The sequence below is a fragment of the Thermobia domestica genome, chromosome 5 (assembly GCF_964235325.1).
Source record: "Thermobia domestica chromosome 5, izTheDome1.hap1.1, whole genome shotgun sequence".
Lineage (NCBI taxonomy): Eukaryota > Metazoa > Arthropoda > Insecta > Zygentoma > Lepismatidae > Thermobia > Thermobia domestica.
The window spans coordinates 84,836,403-84,862,379 of NC_137458.1; the positions used below are offsets into that span (position 1 = coordinate 84,836,403).

The following is a 25,977-nucleotide window of genomic DNA, read 5'->3' on the forward strand; positions in this document are numbered from 1 at the left end:
AATACATTTTTCTACACTATTGCTCTGTAAAATGAAAATTTCTAATTTAATGTCCAATAGTCATGTCCTTTAGGTTAATGCAGAAGAATGACCAATGAAAGTGACTGATTATAAACTCATTGGTGGAATAAAAATGTCGGAGGAGAGAACCCAGAGAAAACCAACAGATACTACTTTGTCCACCATAAACTCTCGTGGCTGAGGATCGAAAACGGGATCCCGAGCACCAGAGGCAATCGCCCTACCACTGACTATATGTCTTACTGCTTTAGTGCTCACCCCTGGCATGAAAGGCTCCTGGTTCAATTTGAAAATATATCAGTTAAGAAGAATGGCCGCGGGTGAAATATGCGTTGTCACTATTTCTTTTATTACACCCATTTTATTAAGAATTTCACTGTTCATTTATATTCATTCTTATGGTAACGGACAGCGTTTATAAGGTCTGAAGGCGGTGCTTCGACTTCCCTTTAAACGCTACTTGTAAATGAAAGGGCTGTAATAGTGACAAAATTTTGTCTACCTATTACAGCAGTGAACAACGTGTATCTGTGTCACCTGTTTATCTGCTCGAGCTGAGCTGTGGCGCATCTATTTAGCCACACCACTTTAACACACGCCAACGTCGCGTCACAGCTTTCATTTCATTCGCCTAGCCCACCACCATCCATTCTGTCCTACACTTTAGTCTACTTTATTAACAAAATTTTTCGGTTCTTATGTGGTTCCGCACTCAATGCACTTTTATTTATTTATTTATTTAGAAAACAACACAACAGGCTTAATGCCTAATTATAGTGTCGTATAATACATACATAGACATATATACATTTATCCGTACAATTAATCAATTCACTTCGAGTGTCAGGTACTCGGTAATAATCCTGTTTCTAAATACATATTCTGACATACTGAATATATCTAATACATCAGTTTTATGACTTAATTCATTGTAGGAGTCACACATTCTCCACAGCGGAGATTTACTGAGAATATTTGTTCGTGTCCTTTCACAGAAAAATAAACCAGTATTCCCTGGTCTTGTTCTGCCTGTTGGAACGCTCAGATATATTTTCGTGAGTAGCTCTGGACAGTCAATTATATTATTTAATACTTTATATAAAAATAGTAAATCAAACTTCTTTCGTCGATTCGTCAACGTTAGGAAATTCAAACTCCTTACTAAGTCCACGTAGGGAATATGTTTGGGATAGAAAGCTGTTTTCTTGTACGTAAGCATTTTTAGAAATTTAAATTGTATGTTTTCTATTGCTTGTAAATATTTATTTACATTCGGTGTCCAAATAACGCACGCATATTCTAATCGGGACCTTACGTACAAATTATAAAGTTTAATGAATGTTGACTCGTTTCTAAACTCTTTACCCATTCTATAGATAAAACCAAGGTTTCTGAATGCAGCGTTAGAGATTGCATCGATGTGATGAGAGAAGGTCAATTTTGAATCAAAAATTACTCCTAAATCTTTAACTGAATTTGGTTTACACAGAGATATGCCATTAATTATATACAGATGATTGATGGGATTTTCTTTCCTTGAGAACGATAAAGACTTGCATTTAGAGATATTCAATGAAAGTTTGTTTTTGGCACACCATTGCCCAACACCCTGTAAATCCTGCACTTATCGCTAACAGTGGCGTAGCGTGGTTTTCTATTTATGAGAAGCTATTACTTTTAATGTATTGTTCTGAATATTATTCTTAAATCATTATTAAAGCATTATTGTGTTTACTGAGGTGAAGCGGCACTTGCACAGCTTCCAAGAAAGGACACGTCCTGTATTTCGGCTTACCATAAACTTCAATGAACTAGAGAAAAAGAACTGACCAAACAAGCTCTGCTCAACTAACTTATATATTGCCTTAACTACCTGCGCAAGTTAAGTGAGCTAGGCCTTCTAGGCTCGGATAGGTTTTAAAGGCGAGGTTTCATGTCGGAAAGTGCATATGCTTCTATCGAAAAATATCTCGTCTCATTTCTTGTCACCAAACTTCTGTTTCGTCCCATCTTGTGGCCAACCCACCCTATGCACAACCTCGGAACATTAGAAGATTTCGTCTCATTTCCATTATTACTTTTCACTGTTTTTAAAATAAACAATAGAATAACCTCAATACAAATGATGATAATTTTCCGATTTCAAAGCAGAGCAATCAATTCTGTGTCCACGATTCAAACTATTTGTAACTTCAGTTATATTTTAAACAACGTAAAAATAAATTATCTAAATCGGTCAAATGAAGCATGGCGTCGTCACTAACCGTCATGAGAACATGTAGTCACCAGGGCGGAGTATTTGGTTTGTTTATCACTAAATAATTTGTCAGTTACTCAATTATGACGTCATCAACCGTGACTACCATAAAATATATTCTCTGCGATGATTTATGTTTCTAAAACACTTGTTACTTTGTTTCATGGCATATTGCTGTAAGAGGAATAAAATGTGTAACGGAATCCCACGACGTTACATTTTATTTCTCTTTATGACATACAAGTTTATGTTTAATAAAGGTTAAAATGGTTATCAATAATGACGTAGTAACAATAGTAAATACAAACCAGGAGTGTCACTTGGGGGCTGCAGGGGAAGAATTGTTCCCCGCTGAGTATTAAATATACATACTCAACACTTCTTACATCGGAGAGTAGCTTGTATGACACTACTGACACAAAATATGCAGTATACTAACGTTACACAAATCGTACTTATTTATTACGTACCAAGACTGTGCCCTTTCACCTAAAACAGACGACGAGATATAAATAATGATAACAAGATGGTCTCTGAAGGGACAAAAATAAATGTTCGCGCCTTGAATGAGGCCGAATCCACGATTGAGAAGTCCTGGGATCTCTAGCATAATATCTCAGATCGCTTGATCTCATAAGATATACGGGTAGCTCATAATTTACTGTTGAAATAAAAATAAAAGTAACAGAGCAGAAAGTATTACAAATGATTACTAACTGTGGGTACTTTTGCATGGTAGTGATATTAGTAAAGATACGAAATACGAACTTGATATAAAAGCAAGGACAGAAAAGGCAAAAGATGACTTTGAAAAAAAAATATAAAAGGCATGTTTGTGTGTAAAATATTTTATGTTATTCAGAGTCAAAATGAATGACTTAATACAATTTAATTATTAATATTAAACTCAAGAGACGTAAACATTTTTTTCGTATGAGCACAGGTTACGCTAAAGACAGACTTCGTTACGTTACATTTTGACTTTATGTGGTAGAGCGTTTCCTCTCTAAAAGGGCCAAAAGGATCAGTGATAAACTGGAAATTACCAAAGCAACTAAATAAAGTGAAAGTGCGAACTGACATGTTATTTTTGTATATATAGCATTCTGAATTCTGAGTAAATATGGCTTTACTACATATTTATATATTTGTAAATATTGATATTATTTTTGCAATGCTTTTATTAGCATACTGTTGTGTTTGTTAGAATAAAAGTTTGGAACTTAAACTTCACGCACTAGAGCTCTGAAATTTTGCACACGTAAGAACACAATATTTTCACGTAATTCTCGCTCTCGTGATACCGAACATTAATTTAGAATTGCCGAGCGCCTGCTACGTATACAACCCAAACCTCATTTAACTTTGGCTGGTTGCAGATGATTAGGCGTTGTGTTTAGTTTATTTAGAGAAGTTTAGATATTTTCATTTGTGCATGTTTTTGCAAAACCACTGTTGTAAAACGTTGTCGGACGGTTGTAAAACGTCCTTAGGAAATAAAATATGTAAGGCGACACATTGAAATTTACAATATTTTCAAGTTAAGGAAGTTAAGAGTAAAGAACAGACTGTAGGGTACTGAATAAAACTAAATAAATTTTACAATATTGTTAGCGTTTAACGTGTTTTTTTATTTTTATTTTATTTTATTTATTTATTTATTTTTTGTAACCAAACACAAAACACATATTGATCTCGTAGAGCTGAATAAAATTATATCGGTGAGCGTAAACGTTTATGTGAATAGCGTTTGAATAACTAAAAATTAATGCTGTACAAGAAACACAGTACCTTTCAAGGTGAAACCGATACTGAAATATATACCCTCATTAATCTCTTCATTATGAGATTAACAAGATGACATTACATAGTATTTTTAATGAAATATACCGGTAACTTTTAAAAAATAATTAACTCTTTAAACTTTAATTTCTTTTTAACTAGAATAATGTACAAAGGTGATACACATATCAGTCAATAGATGCCTTCAAGCTGAAGAATATTACAGACTTGAGACTAAATTTCTATTATTCGTTTCTGAGGAAATCGACAAAAAAAGTATGACGCTACAAGAAAGTATATTATTCATTGCCGAAGCAAATAAACCCATAAACTAGAATGTTATACTTGATCAATGCAGAGATGTATACCTACTTTTGGCCCACCCTGTAGATCCAATCTGCTAGTTAACTGTGAAATTTATATATAAAGATCACAGATAACTAGCAGATTGAATCTACAGGGTGGGCCAAAAGTATGTATACACCTCTGCATTGATCAAGTATAACATTCTAGTTTATGGGTTTATTTGCTTTGGCTGTTCCGAGCTTAAGGTATAAGTAAAAGAGCATTAAGAAAAAATAATAAAGAAACCAAGTCTACTTGATGGATAACAATAAGGAATAATATAAAATGCAATGAGCTGATCAGTACGGTACTGTAATACCTACTTTTGGGCTACCCTTTCGTATTATTCTTTTGTGTTCTAACGGTGATACTCATATTCCGAATATCGAGACGGGTATTCCTTAAAGTTATGGATATATAGTACTTGCAATGAAAGCAAATAATAATAATAATAATAATATAAACAATCTTAAAATGCACTAAAATGAATATCTTTGTGTGGTGTTACGAACAAACTAAAAGAAAGCATTCCGCGCTCTTCCTAATGTAGAAGGCTCGTCCCAGTGCTATTAGATTAATCTTAATTGTTAAGAAGTCTGATTTACCTTAACTCCTTTATATATTTACTCTGTCCATGTGTCCGTTCAAGAGAGGAAAAAACACATTTCATGAAATAATTGATGGCTCATTACCAAATTTGGTCAGGGTGAAGAGACTCGAAACTTAGAAAACAAAGTTCGCTGATGAGAGGCGATATTCAAACCGAAGTGATAGAAATCAACCATTTCCGATTTTTATGATTGATTGATTGATTTATTTTTTACGTCCCGTTTAGCAGCGAGGCTATATGAGACGTGGACCTACTGATTAACGTGGAATCCGAACCACATGAGCTCCCGCCGGGAATCGAACCCGGGTCTCTCGCGCCAAAGGCGCGCATGCTAATCGTTTAGCCACGAAGGAGCTCTTCCGATTTTTATGTTCATCACTATAGAGCAAAAGCAATAACAGCGAGAAGCTGTTTTCTGTAATCGTTTAAGCGTTCCAGGAATACATTTCATCTTCATTTTTAACTTTCTACTAAACCTAAAAGTTATTTCCGGATCCCTATAAATCAAAAACAGTAATACATAGCGAGAAGTAGTTTCCTGCAATCACTGCAATCAATTAAACACTCTACATACATTTCATACCCATCCTTAACTCTCTACTAAAACCGGAAGTGGAAGAAACCGGCACTTTTAGTTTTAACGCTGATCGTTACTCAGTAAAAATGGCACAATACCTAGGAGTGTTATTCTTTTCTTTACTTTCTTTCTTTCTTTTTATTGTAACCAAATAAGCGTTCCAAGAATATATTCCATCTCCATTCTAGTCTCTATATTGAGATCGGGAGTGGTACAAAGCATATCACACTATACAAATCTAGCTCCTTCACGTAATGTACATGTAAACTTGACACTGCTATTTACTTCATTTTATGCCATCAAAAAGATTATTTTCTCCTTCTTAATGTATTTTATTATGTTATTCTTTTTAGTGTATTTTATAAAAGCATTGATTTCAAATCAATTTTTTACGGTCATTTTTGATACATTTGGAAATTTTACACACAAAAAAGAGAAGTAATATAGGGCTACATAAACTTCTCCAAAGCTTTGCTATGCAGAACAACTGCAGATATAGTACCTTCACAATAGACTCATTTCCCTATCAAATCCCTTGTAAGAGTATATGATCATATGTGGATCTTTTCGCGTCAATTTTAGATGAGCGAGAAACATAGCATATTGTTAAACAAAAAAATTACAATTTTCTTAACTGGAAATAAAAGCTTAGTGTAACTGTAAATGGGTCATAAGGAAAAGTTAAAAGGAAAGTAAGAGTCAAAAACATCTATTCAAATTGACTTCAATGTCATTTAAAACATGTGGTAAATAACATTAAAAGCAATATGGTTATAATAAAAATTTTAAAAATCTTTCGAGAAGCTCTATATTCTATGTATTTACTTCAGAAGTCAAAATTAACTAGAGTAAATTTTGAGAGGAACAGTAATATGCAAACTTAGGGCTCTCCTCTAGTGCAATGGGTTCTTGATCGTTCCCTACCCATTGTATCTGATAACATCGTGTTTGCGGATATTTCTGGTTTTCTCTATTTTCTCCCGCCCCTTATTTTCAGCATTCGCTTCATTTATTGTTTACAGAACATGCAGAACACCTTAAATACTACAGATTTTATTTCATTTTCATTTTATCACGCACGATGTAGAAAATAAACCACGAAATACTTATAAATGTTTCCTAATCGCAAGGTTTAAAACCGGAACCTAATAAACGGTAGTAAGGATTCCGAAAGTTCGAATGCATATTTGCGATGTTTTGTGTTCGTGGACTCTCATTCGATCCCCGACGAGAAATATAACCCATATCCCATATTAAACTGTATATCCACGTTTCATATTAGCGTCGGGTGGACGATAAATAATACTTAACATCCAACTAAACGAACATTGCACCATATGTACAGTCATGTCCAAAATGATTGTCGCATATCTATAACTGTCTTCTTGTAAGAATATAATTTGATAATGATTTTGCAGGGTACTTTTAATACTGATACAATGTGTATAATCGGGAAATGTATATTTTTGGTAAATTTCATAGGAAAAGAATTATAAATACGAAAATTAGAGTGAGTAAAACAAAATGTTGCACAAGAAAGTTTTATTTTTATTTTATTGTTCTTATTTACTGCTCTATTGACATGAAATTTGCCATATACATGTCTTTGCCGGTTATACACATACTAACATTATAAGAAATACCGGACGGATTCGTTATCAAATTATATTTCTAGAACAACATATTTATAGACATGCGACAATAATTTTGGACGTGAGTGTACATGGGCTTCCGAACTATTTTTGGCAAGAGAGCAAAAAGTACTTTTTTAAAATATATATGACTCAGTTCTGGACAGGGGAAGGAAAAGACATGCAAAAAAGTCATCCAGAGGGATTTGTATGGTACTATCTCGGTACTCACGGGATATTTTCGGCGGGGAGGGTATTCTATTTTCCTGACTACCTAGTATCATATTCATCTACCTAGTATCATAGTCGACAGGTTTATTTCTATAACAAAAGTTAGAAACCTATTGGAGAACTAAATTTAGAAAGTACTGCTTGTCCCCGGAAACTTGATCATTGATTCGTTTGAATTTCAGGAAGGAAGCATCCCCCTTGTGGACGTTCATGCGTAATGCTTATGTTTTCTTTTTCTTTTTTTTAACACATTGTCATGATACTGCAATAACTATCTTTGTACTGTCACAAGTTTTTCCAACAAATTACTTAATAATCCAAGAATACTTAACAATTGAGGAGTTTGATGTAATAAGAGGCATAAGCGCGTTTACGCCCTTTTTCCATCAAACGCATCTGTGGCTTTTGCCATGCTTGTTTAGCCTCCTGGTAACATTTCAATTCAATATCGGAATAAAATGCTCCATATTACATTGTTTTATGTAAGAAGAAAAAAAAACACTACTTAAATTTTCAACATCGTTTTTCTTCAACTGCATGTTTCAGACTTACGCCCTTATTGCAACAAACACCTCAATTATTAGAAACCTCAAAACAAAATGTCTGTGATTTGTTTCTCAACAACTTCGTTTATTCTTATTTTAATTGAAAAACCATGTTATTCACAAACATTGACACAACTGAATAAGAGAAGGAGTGGAAGTCTGATGAAGACACAGTTACTGCGTTGAAACTGTTATACGTGATTGTGTTTTATATATATTATCACATAGCCTTGCTAAATGTGTTATTATGTTTAGATTGACAATACGAAAAGAAGTCTTGATAAAATAGTTATAACTGAATAAATAACATACTAAAACAGATCAATGACAGAGCTTTCACGTCTGGTGCGAAGGGTTCCTGGTTCAATCCCAGATTATGAGAGTTTGTAGTATACAGCATCGTGTCCATGGATTTTTCGGATTTTTTCGTTTCCTTCCACATTCTCATTCTACTGACTTCTAACATAATTATTCATTTTCATTAATCGTCGTCTCCTTAAGCGTGAAAGTGCTTATAATAAAGTAACGTAAAAACTGGAAACATTATTGTCATTTCATATTAAAAGTAAATAACTAACATACCAATGTACTTGCTTCTAATGGTACTATTACTCTTACAAACCACTCACAAATCTGATTTTGAAACGTTTTCCCTACAGCGATAAAAACAACCAAATTGTCAAAGAACTATCTTCAAAGTATGATACCTGTATCCGCATTCTTCTGGGATTGTGACACAAAAAGAATCATATGACTCGCAGCGAGATTCGAATCCTGTACTTTTAGACTATGAAGAGATAACGTTATCTGCTCAATTACACTAGGTCGATAATCTTACAATCTTTCACTGTTAAAATACACTACAAGTGTATCAAAGATATTCTCTCAATACATTACATCTTTGTAGAAATGTTTCTGCACACTCTCAGTCGTTTCTTTATATATATATATATGGTGGGATATGAAAGGTGTGGTGTACTATGAGCTGCTGCAACCGGGTGAAACTATGAATGGAGAACGTTATCGACGACAATTAATGCGTTTGAAGCAAGCTCTGGCCAGAACACGACCAGAATGGGAGAACAGACATGGTAAACTTATTGTTCAACATGATAACGCTCGCCCACATGTCGCAAAACCGGTCAAAACCTATTTAGAAAATGTCGGATGGGAAGTTTTACCCCACCCGCCGTATTCACCAGACGTTGCTCCTTCGGACTACTACTTGTTCGATTGCATGAACAACGATTTGATTGGACAGCGGTTTACTTCTTCAGAAGATATCGAAACATGGGTCTCTGACTGGATCTCTTCCAAGGATGAGGACTTCTTTCGCCACGGAATCCGTACATTGCCTGACAGATGGGCGAAAGTGGTGGCTAGCGATGGACAATATTTTTCTTAAGGTATTTATGTATTTTGTGTTTGTACTACAGCTTCAATGTGTGCGTACCAACCGCACGAATTAATTTCTAGACCAAATATATATATGAAAACATTACATCCCGCATTTTTTAATACCATTTAAGCTAAAGGAGCCGACGGATGATTAATATAACTGAATCATAATAGAAGAAAATGAAATGAAAAGTAATCTAAGTTTTATGTCCCGCAGTTATGCCGGCTAGGCTAGACGAGACGGTGATGATAAATGAATGAAATGGTGGAATGAAGGAAGTGAGAGGAAATGGGAGAACCCCGAAAAAACCACACACACACGGTGTTTATCCACCACAAAGCTCACTTGACGGGAGCTGGGATCGAACCAGAGACCCCATACACAAGAGGTAAATGCTCTAACTCTCTGAACCACCGCAATCCGCTCATTACAGAAGAGTTGATGGAATGAGGATGAAGGAGGAAAAGAGAACCCCGGAAGAGTGATACCGTACATTACAAACTCACTTGATTTGTGATCGAACCAGAGACTCATCGCACCAAAAGTGAGCATTCTATCCAATTTCTTACAATAACTACTTGCAATACAACGTTATAAAGTAACAGTCAATAATATTATATATATATATATATATATATATATATATATATATATATATAAAAGACTGTCCAATGCAACTTTTGCCCCTATCCAAAATCGAATTTCGAAAAAAAAAATTTGGCCTCTTTTCACTCCACCCTACTGTCCATGTAAAAAGGAATATTGCAAGCAAAGAGAACTTCAAGATTTTTAAAGAGTTTTAACTGAAGCAAATACGCTTGGATGACGCCGTTGTTGGGGAATGGTGTGCGCAACAGTTACGCAAATTGTATTCCGCTAACTCAAGACTTGATGTTGGCAGCAGCTGTGTGTTTACACTTTTCTTCCCATTTTTATATAGAAATAAAGGGAAAAAGAAACAGGTAAGGTGGAGTCACGTTTCTTTCTTTTTAAATGGGAAAAAATCTCTTACTTAACATATTCAGCGGCATTGACCCTCGTCAACATCTGTTGTGACAGGTAGACCTGCTTGCGTTTAGTGTAGCAGGCAATCCCAGCTGGGCGAACGTAATGCATCTCCAATGTAGGACGAAAAAAAAAAAAAAAATATTTCACCGGAGATAATACTACCTATGTTGTTTGGGCTTCTAATATTCGCACCTGGCTCTCCATGATCATAGAAGGAAGATAGGGTCTTGTGTATTAGATACTAGTTATATGAGTTTTAACTCATGATCATAATCTACTGTCATTGAATGATTAAACCGCACTAGAAAAGTATAATTTAACTATAATGCCAATATGTTTCTAATAAGTTTAATATGGGCTCTTCAACTAAAAGGAAAAAGGAAAATGTTTCGACGCAAGTAACCCTATACAAATTACTGAAATATGAACATTTGTTAATTTTCTCAATGATGTTTTGGTTTATTTTAAATTCCAATGCTCTCGCATCGGGAAGCGAACCCTGAACATCGTAAGCCAAAGACACAAGTAACCAGTAGCCTAGTGGGCCAGTAGACTAGTGGGGTGGGCAGTTTACCTCTGACATTATTTTTATGTGTATATAAGAGGCATTTATATAAACAAGTATTTTTGTCAAAAATAACATTTACAGAAACAACCCACAACTGCATTTGTCCGTTTTTTCTTCTAAGAATTCTTCCCATTATTCACATAAGGTGAATAAGTTGGTCATCTTTATATATTAGATTTTTCAATGAGGGGTATTCTCCAAAACATAATCTTCATTGCAAATAAAATGTTGTCAACTTAAAACATACTCTCCTAGCTCAACGTTTAACCCGGTAGCTCAATGTTTAACACGTTAGCATTGGTGCGCGTGCCCGCTGACATGATCTAACATGTTAGATCGGCGAATCAATCGCGGAACCTGTTTATCGTAGGTTCGATACCTAGTCAGTTCATCTGTATTCTCCTTTCATCATTCATTTCTTATCGTCTCCTTTAGCCTAAACGATGGACCTGTGCAATGCCAAATTTAAAAACAAAATTAATTAATTTAATTCACGTGGTTCAGGGTTGTTTCCCGATAGGAGCATTGTATCGTAAGACAAGAAGAAACTTACTGATTAAGTGATGATTAACTCTGTTCTAGAATGTCAAGCAACAGTTAGTGTCAGGAATTCATGTACTATTTATAACCCAACTAGCAAGCCGTCCTAACAGTTCGCCGTTCAGCTTTTTAGTTACATATTGAGAGTAGAATTTACAAAAATAATGAAAAATGGTCGTACAGGCAATAATAGTGTTTTCCTATATTTATAATCACTCACCTAAAGATGTCCACGAATTTTCGATTTTATGTTATAATGAAACCGCCTAAGTGTTGTTTTTAAAGCGAATTACCTACATTTAAAAAAATGAATTTAACTTAATGAAGATATAGCCTACTCGTAATAGTGTTTGCGCCGAAACACGTAAAAAAATAAGTAATGATATGAAAACCTAAACTTAAAACACCTGTAATTTACTTTAAGTACAGAGCTGTGTCATTCTTCTTATCTTCTTAATGCTGTATAGAATCGGAGGGCATGTTGGATTTGCTCCCAATACGGGGTAATGACAAGTTGCAATATCACTCCTAATTTCGTTTACTGATTGGTTGGTTTAGAGTTTAATGCTCTTTTCAGTACAGTGGCTATTTGAAACTCGAACCTACAGCTTAAAGTGTGATCGGAAGCACACGAGTTCCCACCAAGGAGTCGAACCCGGTCTCCCGCACTAATGGAATGTACGCCAACCACATATCCACGAAAGAGCTCTATCCTTGTATCTTCTTGAGCACAAAAATTAATGAAATCTCAGTAAGTCTAAATATCATTAAGTGTAGAGATTTTTGTGCGTAATCACTTTTAATTGTTTTTTTAAGTTCCTAAATTAAAAGTAATTATTTAGAATAGAGAAATCGGAAAATCGCAATTTTAAGAAAAAATTGCAATACTTATATATCTTATTGCGGAATAAAATCGAACAATAAGTAACTCCTACCAAATGACTAATGCTAGAGAACCTTAAAAGAAAAAGTAGATGAACGGTGTGATAGAAGGTTAAACCAGAATCTGATGAAAAAGAGTACACGATATTTAAGGGCGTAACTCCAAATGAATAAGTTAACAGAAGACGGTAGCGCGCAAAAGCTCCGATTTGCAAGTCAGCTGCAAGTTAAAACAGAGAGCACGTCTAAGATAACGTTATAGTTATGTCGTGTACTAATCGTTTTGTCTTCATTTGAACGTAGTTATATCAGGCCAAATTGTCTTCAAAACATCACTTAATCACTTTCTTAAAAAAAAAAAAAAAAAAAAAAAAAATACGTAATTAACAACATAAGACTATCATGCTTATTTCTGAGAAACCGATTCTTTTCGAAGAGTAGTTTGAAAATCGGCTGTGTCAATAATCCGATAAGGTCTTAAACTGGGAAAGTGATTCAAAAAAACATGAGTATTACTCTCTCATTTACGTTATTAAGTCAACAAAATAAACACCTTCAAATTTGATTTCAACCTTGAATTCCTAATGTTTTGAAGAATGTTAATTGATACTTTAGAAAGAGAAAAAAAAATATCATCGGACGAGAAGAGACATTCCTCAACTTATGCTCCAGAACTCATGACAAGACAGGTAATTAATTCTTCACTCCACAATCAAGTATTATTATCTTACCTTGCAAAAAATGCCGCCGCTGCAGATGACTGGGAATAGCTTCCAGGAATTCCAGTGACGCTGTACGCGTACTTCGACTCTGAATAACCATTATAATCACAATATGCAGAATACGCATAACCATTGTTATTTTTTGACGAATTAACATGATGATATTTGTATATATCACTTCCACCACCTGTACTAGTACTACTACCATTAACAGTAGTAATACAACCACCATTTTTCTCGCGGAATTTGGCAACGCCGCCTCCAGCGTTCCCGTTCATAACACCACCACGCTGTGTTGCCACTTTGCAGCCGTCCAGTACTAGCCCTACGTCCTGATCGGCGCGTCGCGCGACACTGCCATTTGTTCCCAAACGACTTGTGCTGCAAGAAGGCAAGTGAGACACCAGCGCCACTTCCATCTGCGACGGAGAAGGGAAAAAACTACTCTGTGGGCAGTCAACAACAAGTTGTTCGCTGTAGTAGTCGGCCGGACGAAGCTGGAAAGAGAGCAAACAAAAAAAGCAGTGTGAGAATCAGAAATTTCCTCATTAAGAAACTTAATAAGACTTGAAAATACAATTTCCACACTTAAAAATTAAATTACGAAAAGAAAACCTATTAAGATTCCGCTCTAGTCAGCCTTCTGCGATGATCGGAGAAAAACATTAAAAAGAAGAAAAAAAGATATTTGCAAAAGACAAGCGTGGACTCACGGTTTATTTTCCAAAGTTCGATGTCCTATAGCCGTGCATGATACGAGTTCAATGCTAGCAAACAACCATTTAATATGGATGGTCCAGGTTTATATCTCGCTGTCATGAAAGTAGATATTTTTTTTCTTTCTTTCTTTCCGTGCCTGATAGGGTCTTGTTAAGTTTAGATTTTTCTACAAAAGAAATCTTTAAAAAAAATGGTTGTAAATTGAAATATAGGAAAAAAATCGAATGGACTGTGATAATACACAGACTGGCATATCTTATTTGCTAATGACAAAACCGCGAATGTGTTAAATTTGACTTTGAATTATAAGTATTTCAATATTCAACTTACCCCGAAAAATTAGTATATAGACTCATGTTTTAGAAATTGACGATAACTTCTAATATACTCATATTTCACAAACGGGCCTTTGGTATTGGAATCTGTTCGCTCCAAATAACATAAAACTGTACTTAGGTGAAAACAGAAAAATTTGCACATTCGCGGTTTTGGCATTGGATCGACGCATTGTATTATTATCATTGTTATTATTATTGTTAAGTGGAAAAAATTAACTTTCATACAATGACGATGCTAAAAGGGGCAGATACCCCGCCGACTGTCCCCGATTCTTGTGTTGTAAATATAACTCGTCGTCGATATAAGTCGATAAATATAACTCTGTTATTTTCGGTATAAAAAATAGCTACCCCCAAATGTTTCTGCCCCTCCACCTCACACCACCCAAGAAATTAAAGCTGGCATGATATGACGAGGGTTTCAATCGTTGAAAGCTCATCAGAAGTCCACATTTAAGGGTGTTAAACCTACTCACATTAACATAAACTTTCCTGACTACTATTCCTACTACAGTCGCCCTCGAGCCGAGACACGCTCACAATACTTTTTGGAGACGTAATACCTTAAAATCTTGTCTTACGAGCAACCATATAGAAAAATCTTTATTACTATTCCCTATTCGGCGTAAGCTATAAACTGCGATAAACAAAACCACGTGAAACTAAATCTAGCTGATTTGCTGTTGGCCTACCGATGCTTGTACTCCTCCGCAAAATAGTTCATATGATTTGATTATTACTTTCACTATATAAAGCTCCATATACAACTACTACATTATTATAAATAACAAAAATATAATGCAGATTATCTAATAATACTGCAATCGAGTGTGGTTAATGAAACAATAGAAATAAACACTAAGCATGCGCAGTAATTATGGCGCCAATTCAACTGTGAAGGCGTGTTCTCCTTTTAAAGTCTAAAAGATGGCTGGCATGAATCCCGGTTCCGCGAGTGTTGTGCTGAAACACCAACAAGGTAAACCTTTACTCACTGAGCAACAATTGTTTACCAGCGAAATTCAATTTTTTTAATCTTTCGAGTTTTTTCTTTCTTTTCTGCTGCTGCTGTAAGTATCTGGACAACACGAGACAGTACTGTCAAAATGCACGTGTATAATTTGCTCCTCCCCGTGGGGAGTGGAAGTGATACAATACTAGCCAATCGTAATTGTGACAAGCGGAAGGATACAAATATTTTGTTTATCGGAGTTTAGAGCTTACGCTGAACAGGGAATAGTTAATTTCCTCCTACTTTTATTTCCAATTCAATTATTATATCATTATCACTCTTCCTATATATATATATTTGATTAATGGGTTAACTTAGCTAAGGATACGGATACGCACCAGGCAAGGGTTGAGGCTATTTCGTCTCCAACATCATTCCGACCTCACGCTCATACCATTACATTACATCACACTCACCTTACTTTTTCAATATCACTCTGAGTCGATCTCACACACACATTATCAATCTGATATCACTCTCACTGAAACCCACGCTCACATAATTAATTTGACAATACTGACTCGAACTTACGCTTACATCACAATTTGGAACTCGTGCTCACTCATCCTCACTTCGCATAAGCGTGAGCTCGGAACTCCGAGTTCGGGAACTTTGGTTATGAAAATGGTATCTCATTTCGAATCTCTCTACTACATTCTACGAAATTCTCTACTATATTATACCAAAAATTTATTACGAAAACACAATAAATTTTGAAATGTATAACATATGCATATAATACATTGAGAAATTCATGACAATCGCAAGACAATACATCAATATGTATGAAAAATCAACATTCACCTTCTTTGCTAATAATAGTTGAAACAGTAATTAAACTTTACGGATTTTTAAAAGAGTTTCTAAGACCACCAATGTTTTGATTGGTTTTCCTTCTGTCATTCCCTACATAACTATAGTAGCATGATTTCTCCACGTTTCATAAATGTCCCCTCATCCTGTCTTTTCTTTCCAGAACTCAAAACTATTTTCGAGTTTTACGTATGCATTTTTTAAGTTTTAAGTATACAAAAACGAACTTACTTTATTAATTTAAATTTATTGTTATTTTTCTGTGTATATGGTTCCACATCTACATACACATCTACATATACGCGTAATATGAGATGGAAATTTTGAATCCTGGAATATAGATTACCCAACATAACGTTGTAATTTGGGTTGCATAGAACGTAGGGGTTACCCGTCATTATTGTCATATAGACCTAATTGTATGTGGAAAGAACTAATAAGTTTGTTGATTGTTCTCCATCTCTAATCTTTCGAGGAGTGTTAAAAAAACACAGCGGGTCATCATTCAGCAAACGAGTGCCTGTGATTCAAAATGTTGTGAATAAAGAATGAAACATTAAAATATTGGTAATAAGTTAACTTAGGACATTTCGCAGGGACATTTTAAAAAAGAAGGACATATCTGGATTTTCTAAGCTCTTCGCAACACGCAGGACAGCTCTGTGAAAAAACAGTACTGTATTGCGAAAATCAGTACGTCTGGTCACCTTACACTAGTGAAAAGTGCTCATGCTTATTTCTGATTGCTTTTATACTAATTTGAGGATGGTGAATCCAATAAAGCTATTTATAAATATTTACGTCAATTAGGTCACGAAAAAAATGACCTCATAGTTGGGGTATTTATACAATCCTAAATTTGTCATTTTCTCGTGACCTTTGCACGGACATGTTTGAAATAGTTCCATTAAATTAGTATTGAAAGAGTTATTAGAAATGTATCCAAGAATGAGCACTTTTCACTAGTGGCACTAGCGTTAGTTCTGTACATACTAATTTCGTCGTACATTCTGATGAATCTCGTTAGCATATCTGGACCATATCAGAAGAACAACAGTATCAAATAGTATTTCATTCTGAACTCAACAATCTACTAAAACAGAAGAGGTAAATCTATTTCAAGTTGACAAAGGCCATACTTAAAAGTTATTATACTACTTTGGAATCTAACGTTCCTACGGTACCAAAACGGAAAAAATCGTATGTGAAGACGAAGAGGTTAGTTGAAAACCGTGGAGCATGGAAGCTTCTCAGCTTGTCACCTGTCAATGATGACAGAATACCTAACAAGTTAACTTGGGATACAAATTACATGAGTTTTTACTAGGATCAAAGATCTTGCACACTAACATGTTGAAAGTTTTTGGAGAAAAAAACAAACAAACGCAAAACTCAGTCGCATTCTCATCTCTGAATATGAACATCAGAAAAACAATTTCTCTATCTTTAGTCCAGCTACACACATAATCAACAATGCATTCAATACAATCTACTTTCATCTGTATAATAACGTATATATTTGTTTAAGAAATATATACTCAACTTTAGATTATATTTGAAAGGTTTAGAGTCAATTTTGAAGCAAATTTAAAGAAAATAACTGAGTTTCGTTTCATCTTATAAACCTACACTAGACTTCGAAACTACAAAGATTCAATAAAACCGTAATCTATAAATAGTAGATCTATCACTTACTGTTTAAATAGAGGGATACAGTTAGTGATATAATCTATTCTTGAAACGACATGATAATATAATCTATTCTTAGGACGCTGAATCCATATCAAAAAGAGTTTCTCGCTCTTTTACATCTTTGCTCTATGGAAATCAATATTGAAACTAGAAGCTGTAGTAAATTTTCTCTACATTCGATTGTAGTAGAAAAGTAAGTCGTAAGGTGGAATACGTATATTCTTGGGATCCTGAATCTATTTCTTGCTACCAAATAACACTCGCTAAACCATTACCAAAGCAAGACAGTCATTACAAGCACGTGTTGTAAAGATTTGGCTTGATTTTCCATTTCCACGTATGACGTAAGATACTAAAACACTAAAATGTACTTTATGTCATACAGTTTTTGCTTTAAACCAGCAAAATTTACTTGCTTGGTTTGATGTGCGCGACTTTTTCATCACCCTGTGTAAACCTATATCATCATCAATAACAACTGCCGAAACAAAAGAATGTAAAAATTAAATAATAAAAGATAATGTCACGAAATGTTACATTTTCTGCCAACACTTCTGTATACAATTAATTAAGCCACAACTATTGCGCAATGCTGATATTATTATCATCATCTAGAAGAGAAATTAAGATATAGCAGCAATATACAACCTTTTACTACGCATACCCTAATGATAATTTTCCAATCAAGTATGTACTCCCAGGTTTAAGCTTTCTTTAATTCAATTCATATTTAACTACATCAAAAATTAATTATACGTAGAATTTATTAATTACGTATTAATTAAATAATTGCGTTTAACTATAAACAGAAGAATCATGTTTAAAAGAATTGATAGAATTAAGATACAGTTAATATAGAATAAATATACTAAAATATAACAAATTATTTATATATAATTTTACGTATTCCCTTAAGAGTCTTCATCCCGGCGAAATTAAAATACCGCTAATTATACAGTAATTATGTGAGATCTTCAAATAGATAAAATTGAAATGTGGAACAAGAGCGCCCTAGACAATATTATTTTGCGTGAGGTACCATTATCACAAGTCACCTAGCAGCTTTCCGTTTTCAGCTGTTTAGAAACGCGAAAATAAATGCCGCTTTTCAAAATGTCTCGAAATCGAAAGCAGATAAGTGAGTCGTGATAACGGTTTCTCATGTAAAATGATATTGTCTAGGGCGCTCTTGTTCCACATTTCGATTATATTTTATCTATTTGAAGATATCACATAATTACTGTAAAATTAGCGGTATTTTAATTTCGCCGGGATGAAGACTCTTAAAAGTCACTGCGTACTCCAGGTTGAATACCATTGTTATACACGGTGTTACAAAAAATGTGGCACAATATTTTGGGAACAGATTCCTTGCATCAAAATAAGAAAAAAAGTTTATATGGACCTGTGTTCAAAAGTGGGTAGTTTCGGAGTTATAGGGTGCTGAAAACGTGAAATAAGTGAACTTTAAAAAGATCATAGCTCTACTATTATGGGACCTATCGTAGTTGGGTCAAGACATCACTGAGCAACTAGTTCTGTATGTGAACTATCCAAATATGCTCCTGTACTTGCACATCAATTTTTAGAGAGGTAGCTGGAGAGTGATCAAGTACTCCCAAAACAGCCTCTGTAAAGTAGTGGTGGACACAAACCCGGTTTTTCGGCTTTCGGTTTTCTTCGAAACCGGTTATCCGTTTTCTCCAAAACCGGTTCGGTTTTCCCACCTGATCCGGTTTCGGTTTTCTTCAAAACCGATTCCGTTTTTTTTTTTCAAAATTTGTTCTATTTCTGACCAGAATGGTGTTTCGTTGTTCTCCGGAAACCGAATCCATTTCCACAGAAAGAGTTTTATGTGTTTTCGAAAAGTTTTCACCAAAACCAGTTTCGGTGAAAAACGAAACGGTTTTGGAGAAAACCGAAAACCGGTTTCGGTGAAAAACCAAACCGGTTTTGGAGAAAACCGAAATGTCGGTTTTTCGGGTTTCGGTTTTTATAAAAACCGGTTTTGCCCATCCCTACTCTAAAGATGATTGTGCAAATATCGGAGGTTCTGAAAGCTTGATATTTGGATAGTTCACATACTAGTTCCTCAATAATGTCTTGACACTGATGTCTTATAGTAGTGGAACTATGGACCTTTAAAGTTCTTTTTTTTTTTTTTCAATTTTACGACACCCTACAACTACGGAACTATGCACTTCCGATCACAGGTCCATATGAACTTTTTTTCTTATTTTAATGTGAGGAGTCTATTCTCAAAGAATTGTGGCAAATTTTTGTAACACCCTGTATAGTATATACATTTACATAAATTTTAAAAAAATCTCTTTACGTAGGAGTTGGCAATACTTAACAGTAATTCACAGAAGCTAAGCTGGAGCGAAGGTGTGTTGATTAACATTCATCTCACTCTCTGTAGCTGCAATGGTATTGTCCTGGGTGACAGACCACGTTTCGTGTTCATTGCCGCTGCCCCCATGAGAACAGAACGAAACGAAAAGAAGTTCCAGCAGGTAGGCTACAGTGTACAACTGATAAAGACACCATATCACGGCTTGACGTGTTACAAGTTGTCTCCGTTGGGATAAATGGTAGTTAATACGCAATGCAGAGAGAAGAAGAGAAAAGTTGTAACTCAAGGTGCTTGTTCCTTCAATCTTTCTTTCGTCTGCTACGGGGACTGGTGTTAATAACATTTTCTACTACACTGGTTTAAGTTGCACTGTTGCACTATAAGATCAGGCTCCTGTGGGGAGGGTAAGGAGGGGTGAGATTTTTGTTACGTGTGGAACACCTTTCTTTCTCAGCGGGAGATTTTAAATTCAACATTCATGAGACCAATCTCAAGGAGAAAAGAAGGACGGTGATTTGAAGTCCTGAAGATATGTAGTAGTTTGCCACATATCTAAGCTAGCAATTTTAGTAAGTGTAAAAATATCACTTATTACAACTTTCATGTGATATTTTCTTATTTAATTAATTGGTGTGTTTGTTTGTTTACTAAAATAAAAATGTAAAAGAACAAACAAGTTGTTCAGCTAGGAGCTAAGTAACTAAAATGATAAAGATACCGTACCTTTAAATTAGTGTATTTTAAAGCACTTTTAATAAAGTGTTGCATATTGATATTAACTTTTAAACGCCCATTGACGCAACTGCTGCGTCGTGGCTTTAAACCTCAATAATTCAGCCCCTAATTAAGTTAGGTAGATAACTTTGGTATCAATGTATTCCTCCGCCGATGTGGATTTTATGTATGTAAGGGGTACAACGGCGGAGGGCGATAGTGAATTTCGTGTTGTTGTTTTTTTTAATTGCATTAGGTTTTTGGGGGAATTCCCCTTCCTTGGAAGTATACTCATAAAAAGTGGTATGTGAAGCAATGAAGTAGTCTGCTACATGCTAATACACTTGTATGTGTACTTGTTGCTTATATGGGGAGAGAGAGAGGCAAAGTTGGCCAATTTTTCGAGTCTCATATTTTGATGTAAATTGCATTTCTTTTCAGGACGATTCCATATAAGACAAGATATCTTTTCGCTGAATTGGTCTAGAAACAATGTTATCTCCCTGGAATATGTGTTCCATAAACTTTCCAATGATGTATCAATCATGACTCTGTGATAACTATGGAGGAGATCACCAGGGTCCCCAATGTAAGAGTCTACGATTTTCTTCAAATTCCTGGCGGGCGTAGAGAGGTTAAAGATGATCAAAAGCTAAGTTTGTTTATTATAATTATTTAAAACACCTAATCGTACACATAAGTAAGGGCTAATAGTTGGTATTCTTGCTTCACAATCGGGAGGGCTAGGGTTTGAATCCGGTTGTTGGGCATCCTAACAGTTTTTCCTGACTTCTTCCTCATTGTCAGTCTCACCAGGCGAATGCTGGGATGATATCTTTAAATATAGGCCCTGGCCTACGTCCTTCCACTTTCCTTCCCATTGATGATGTTTTTATTGTTTTAGGTTGTTAATACTTCCGAAAAAAAAAAAACTAACGCTGTAGCTGGAAGCCTCTCAGACTATAACTGAAAGTTTGTTAAATAATGATTTTTTTAAAAAAAAATGCATAGTTCATAGTCCTCGCATATTATAAGCAATGTAAGTAGATAGCAAAGTCTTTAATTTAGGAGAAGCCGCGGTGGCTCAGTGGTAAAGTGTTCACCTTTGGTGGTTGGGGCCTCTGGTTCGATCCCGCTCACGCCAAGTGAACTTTGTAATGGACAAACACCGTGTGCGTTGGTTTTCTCGAGCTTTTTCCGTTTCCTCCCACTTCTTCATTCCAACATTTCATTCATTTCTCATCACCATCGTCTTCCTACATAGTGTGTTGGGAAACAGATTTTGCAAGAAAAAAATGGATAAGATAATCTAATATGTACTAAGAAGAAAACTATTAAAATGTTTTTTTGAGAAAACAACCTTGCCTAAGGGACAAGAGAGACTTCTTAATTATTAGAAACATAATTAAAGTGTGATAAACACGAGGAATATAAGGAGGATACAGGCTGGCAAAAGGGGAGGACGGAAGCAGCCAAAGACGAGAGGAGAAATCAGAGTCATGTGGGTGAGAGGACACCGTATACTCATGTAAGACTTTTTCCTGTTTGTAAATCTTAGTTGGAAAAGAATCTGAGCTAAGTGAGGTCTCTTGTGTAAAATATTTTATAATTGCAAACTTTACGTTATTTCAATGTAATCTTATTGTTATTTTTTGCATTTCTCAATAATCTCTCTCAGTGTGAATAAAATTTGCTGACTTAAGTGATCCTTCAGGTTCTTTTACTTACTTCCATAGAGAAGAGACAAGAATCAGTATTTTTGAATTTGACAGCGGCGGATACTCATCACTACTGATACTATAAAATTCTTTCATTTTTATTAATCAATAGTATACTCGTGGGACGTAAAACTGAAAGGTTTCATTTCATTTTAATTTAATTTAGAAACCTTTTTTGACAAATATGAGAGAACCATTGTATCTATCAATTTCTTCATTTGATGCAGCTTAGCATGTCACGGGAATGAGATTGTATTTATGGAATTGGTTCTATGGTTGCTGAGCGTTGCTCCACTGATCTACTAATACACAACCCTAATTCCAATGTTTAACCATGTTTATTCTTGAAGCCACTGAACGAGCTAATATCAATGGAATTTTCGAAAAGAAAGAAGAAGAAGAAGAAATGGAAAGAGATCACCCGCACGTGTGCAGATGTTTCATTACCTCATAATCTCGGTGATTCATAAATGAACGTGTAACTGATCCTCCCAGAATTAAAGCGGATAATAATTGATTTATCGTTCTGTTTTCAATTGCGTATTAGACGATCCATATTTAAACAACCGATGCTTCAAAAACTTGGCTGCTTTTTCGCGACCAAATTAGCAATAAATACGAGTCTACATGGAAACAAAGCCAATTTTCTTTAATTTGTTTCCCAAACAGATAAAAAGAGGAAAAATAGTAAACGGTGTTATATTTAGAAAAATCAATTGAACAGTGTGTGTGTGTGTGTGTTTGGGGTTTCTGGATGGAATTAGCGCCAACGACTCACATGGGAATATCTTTTGTATAGCATTTGTCTTCAATATCGTTACTACAGCTGTCTAAATAATGCATTAAATCGATATATACATCCCTTTTTGGTTATGTATTTCTATCAATTCTTTCATCCTCCGTTCAAGGAAAAAAGTTATTTACATATTTAAAAGAGGAGAATCAACGTTAAATGGGTCAAATGAGGTCAGTTGGTCTGTTGAATCATCTTCTCATTGTGCATATTTATTATGTAAAGTCAAGCTCACATCTAAATGCTTTAATACCAACGACATCTGAGGCCTTACTAATCCTTACTTCCTACCAGTTGATGCTGGTGATATTATAGATTGAAATTTCAGACACATATTGTCCTTATGTTTATTTATTTATTTTTCATCGCACACTAACAACGCGTATCATTTTGTTAATTAAGACAATAACAAACAGACGTGCAACAGTTATAGTAGTATTTGAAAGAAAAAAATCTAAACTTTTTGTACTTACACTCAAAGTACACTACAAGTACTGTACAATAGTATACGATTCATCGAAATGATTGTATACCGATTTACTGCAAAACTAACGTTATATTAGCCCAATGTTACCAAAACTAATGAACGTTTATACTTGAGCAGTAAATAAGTATACATTGTATATTATGCACCAAAAAAGAAAAAAGAAAAAAGAAAGAAAAAAAAGAAAGTAAGTAAGAAAGAGGAGAATTCTTGGATAATATGCTTTCTGGTGGAAACATAATACCAAGACTGGAGTGTAACGTTGTCGAACGGTAATGCCCTATTTAAATACGAGTGAAATCCCACATTTAAGATGCTAACGTATGCCGCAAGATACACGCTGCTTGCATGTGCGGGTATATGTTCCATCTTAAATACAGATATTTCACTTGCATTTAAGTAGGACATTACCAACCGAGGACGTTTCACTCCAGTCTCGGCATGGAGACCCCACCAGAGAGCATATTATCCAAGAATTTTCTTTAAATCCTAGGCTATTTTTTCTCACTATGGTGGATCGAGGAAAAAGCAGTACTACAAGTGCAATATTTTAATAGTCCTTATAAAGTTACCTTGTAAGTCGGATTGCAGAAAAATGTGTCCGAACTGAGGTGGATTCATAGTGAATCGAATTGAACCTAAGAGTTCCCCATGGTCGCAAATGAAGCGTTCCCCATGGTCGGTATCCTCCAAGGTTATGAAGGTCATGGTCTACAACTAATCATCATGCAACGTCAACTATCATTGTACAGACCGTTTCCCATCACACTATCTTGCCCCAAGTGAATTAGATTACAAAACCACTTCACCACTGGCGGTGACATACACCCAAGGATGTAGTTAAGGTATAAGGGAGTATATGGCATATATCTACCTACAAGTAATATCTTTATAGTTCACCCTATAATCTCTTTACGACCGTCAGGGATTTGAACGAAATCATAGATTCTCACGTTGGGGTTCCTGGTGACCCCCGTAATTATCACAGATTCATGACTTATATATCACTAGCAAGCTTATGAAACACAGATTCCAACGAAGTAACATTTGTGCAATTTCCGTCCTATTCGCAGAAGAAGAAACAAAATGTCCTTAAAATATGAAAAACTAAAATTTGGCGGGCTCTGGCAACCCTTGTAGTCATCCTACGATGACTAAATAATGCTAAGGTGTAGGCAACACACTTCTGATAATAATATAAAAATAAATGGTAGCCATTATTGCAATACAAAGCGAGATAAAAAATTTCAGAACGAAATTCCTATTTTTTAAAAAAGCCCTGTATATCATTTTCGAATATCTGTTGCAAATCTTCACGTTGGCAACCCTGGTGACCCCCATAATTATCACAGAGTCATGATTGATATGTTGTTGGAAATTTTACGGAACACAGATTTCAAAGAGGTAACATTTGTGCAATTTCCGCCATATCCATAGAAGAAGAAGAAACAAAAAGCCCTAAAAATATGAAAAAAAAAAACAGAAATTTTGGGAGCCCTGCAAACCCTTGCAGTAACCCTATGTTAGTTACTCTTATCTTCCTACAAAAAAAAAAAAAAAAAAAACTAAGTTTGTGTGTGTGTGTATGTCAAAGAAAATAGAATTTTTGTGTTTCCCTGAAGAGAAAAGCGTAATGAATTCGTTTTATGCATTTCGGAGAAAAGCTTCATCTTTCAGGAATACACTGATACGAAAATTATCTTCCAAGTTTAATTTGAGGATGAGCTATTGAGGTTTAAAGCCTTGGCGCAGCAGTTCCGTCAATGAGCGTTTAAATGTTAAATTAGGACTGCAATGGAGAATAGAAGAATGTGTATACGCTGTACTTATGAAAACGATCAAGTATATATCTACTAAAATTTCTAAAGGTACATCACCGCATAGTAGGGTTGCCATATTACCCGATTTTAGCGGGTACTACCCGATTTTCAGGTTCCATATTCGTCCCGCGCTTAATCATCTCTTAATCATGAAAAAAAAAACCGCCTTTTTGGAAGGGAGATTTTATGCAATAGAGATTTTTTACAGAAAGTTAAAAATAGTGAAAAATATGTAAAAAAGTAGCATAATCATACACATATTGGTTCAACCCATGAATACTAATGTATGATCTCATGGATGCGCATTTCTTTGATGACTATTTTGTCCAATTCAGCTGAACAAGTCTATGTTTTTACCTACTCTATGTGTTCACCTAGTCTTTATGAAATTGTTACAAA

General features: G+C 35.0%; 1 protein-coding gene across 1 annotated transcript in view; it reads right to left on the reverse strand.

The window, feature by feature from the left end:
• LOC145685971 (uncharacterized) overlaps window positions 1-25,977 on the reverse strand; it is a 1,426,958-nt gene that overhangs the window by 860,099 nt on the left and 540,882 nt on the right. The window contains 1 exon segment of the mRNA XM_081758763.1: window positions 13,128-13,615. Coding sequence (XP_081614889.1) covers window positions 13,128-13,615 — 488 coding nt within the window.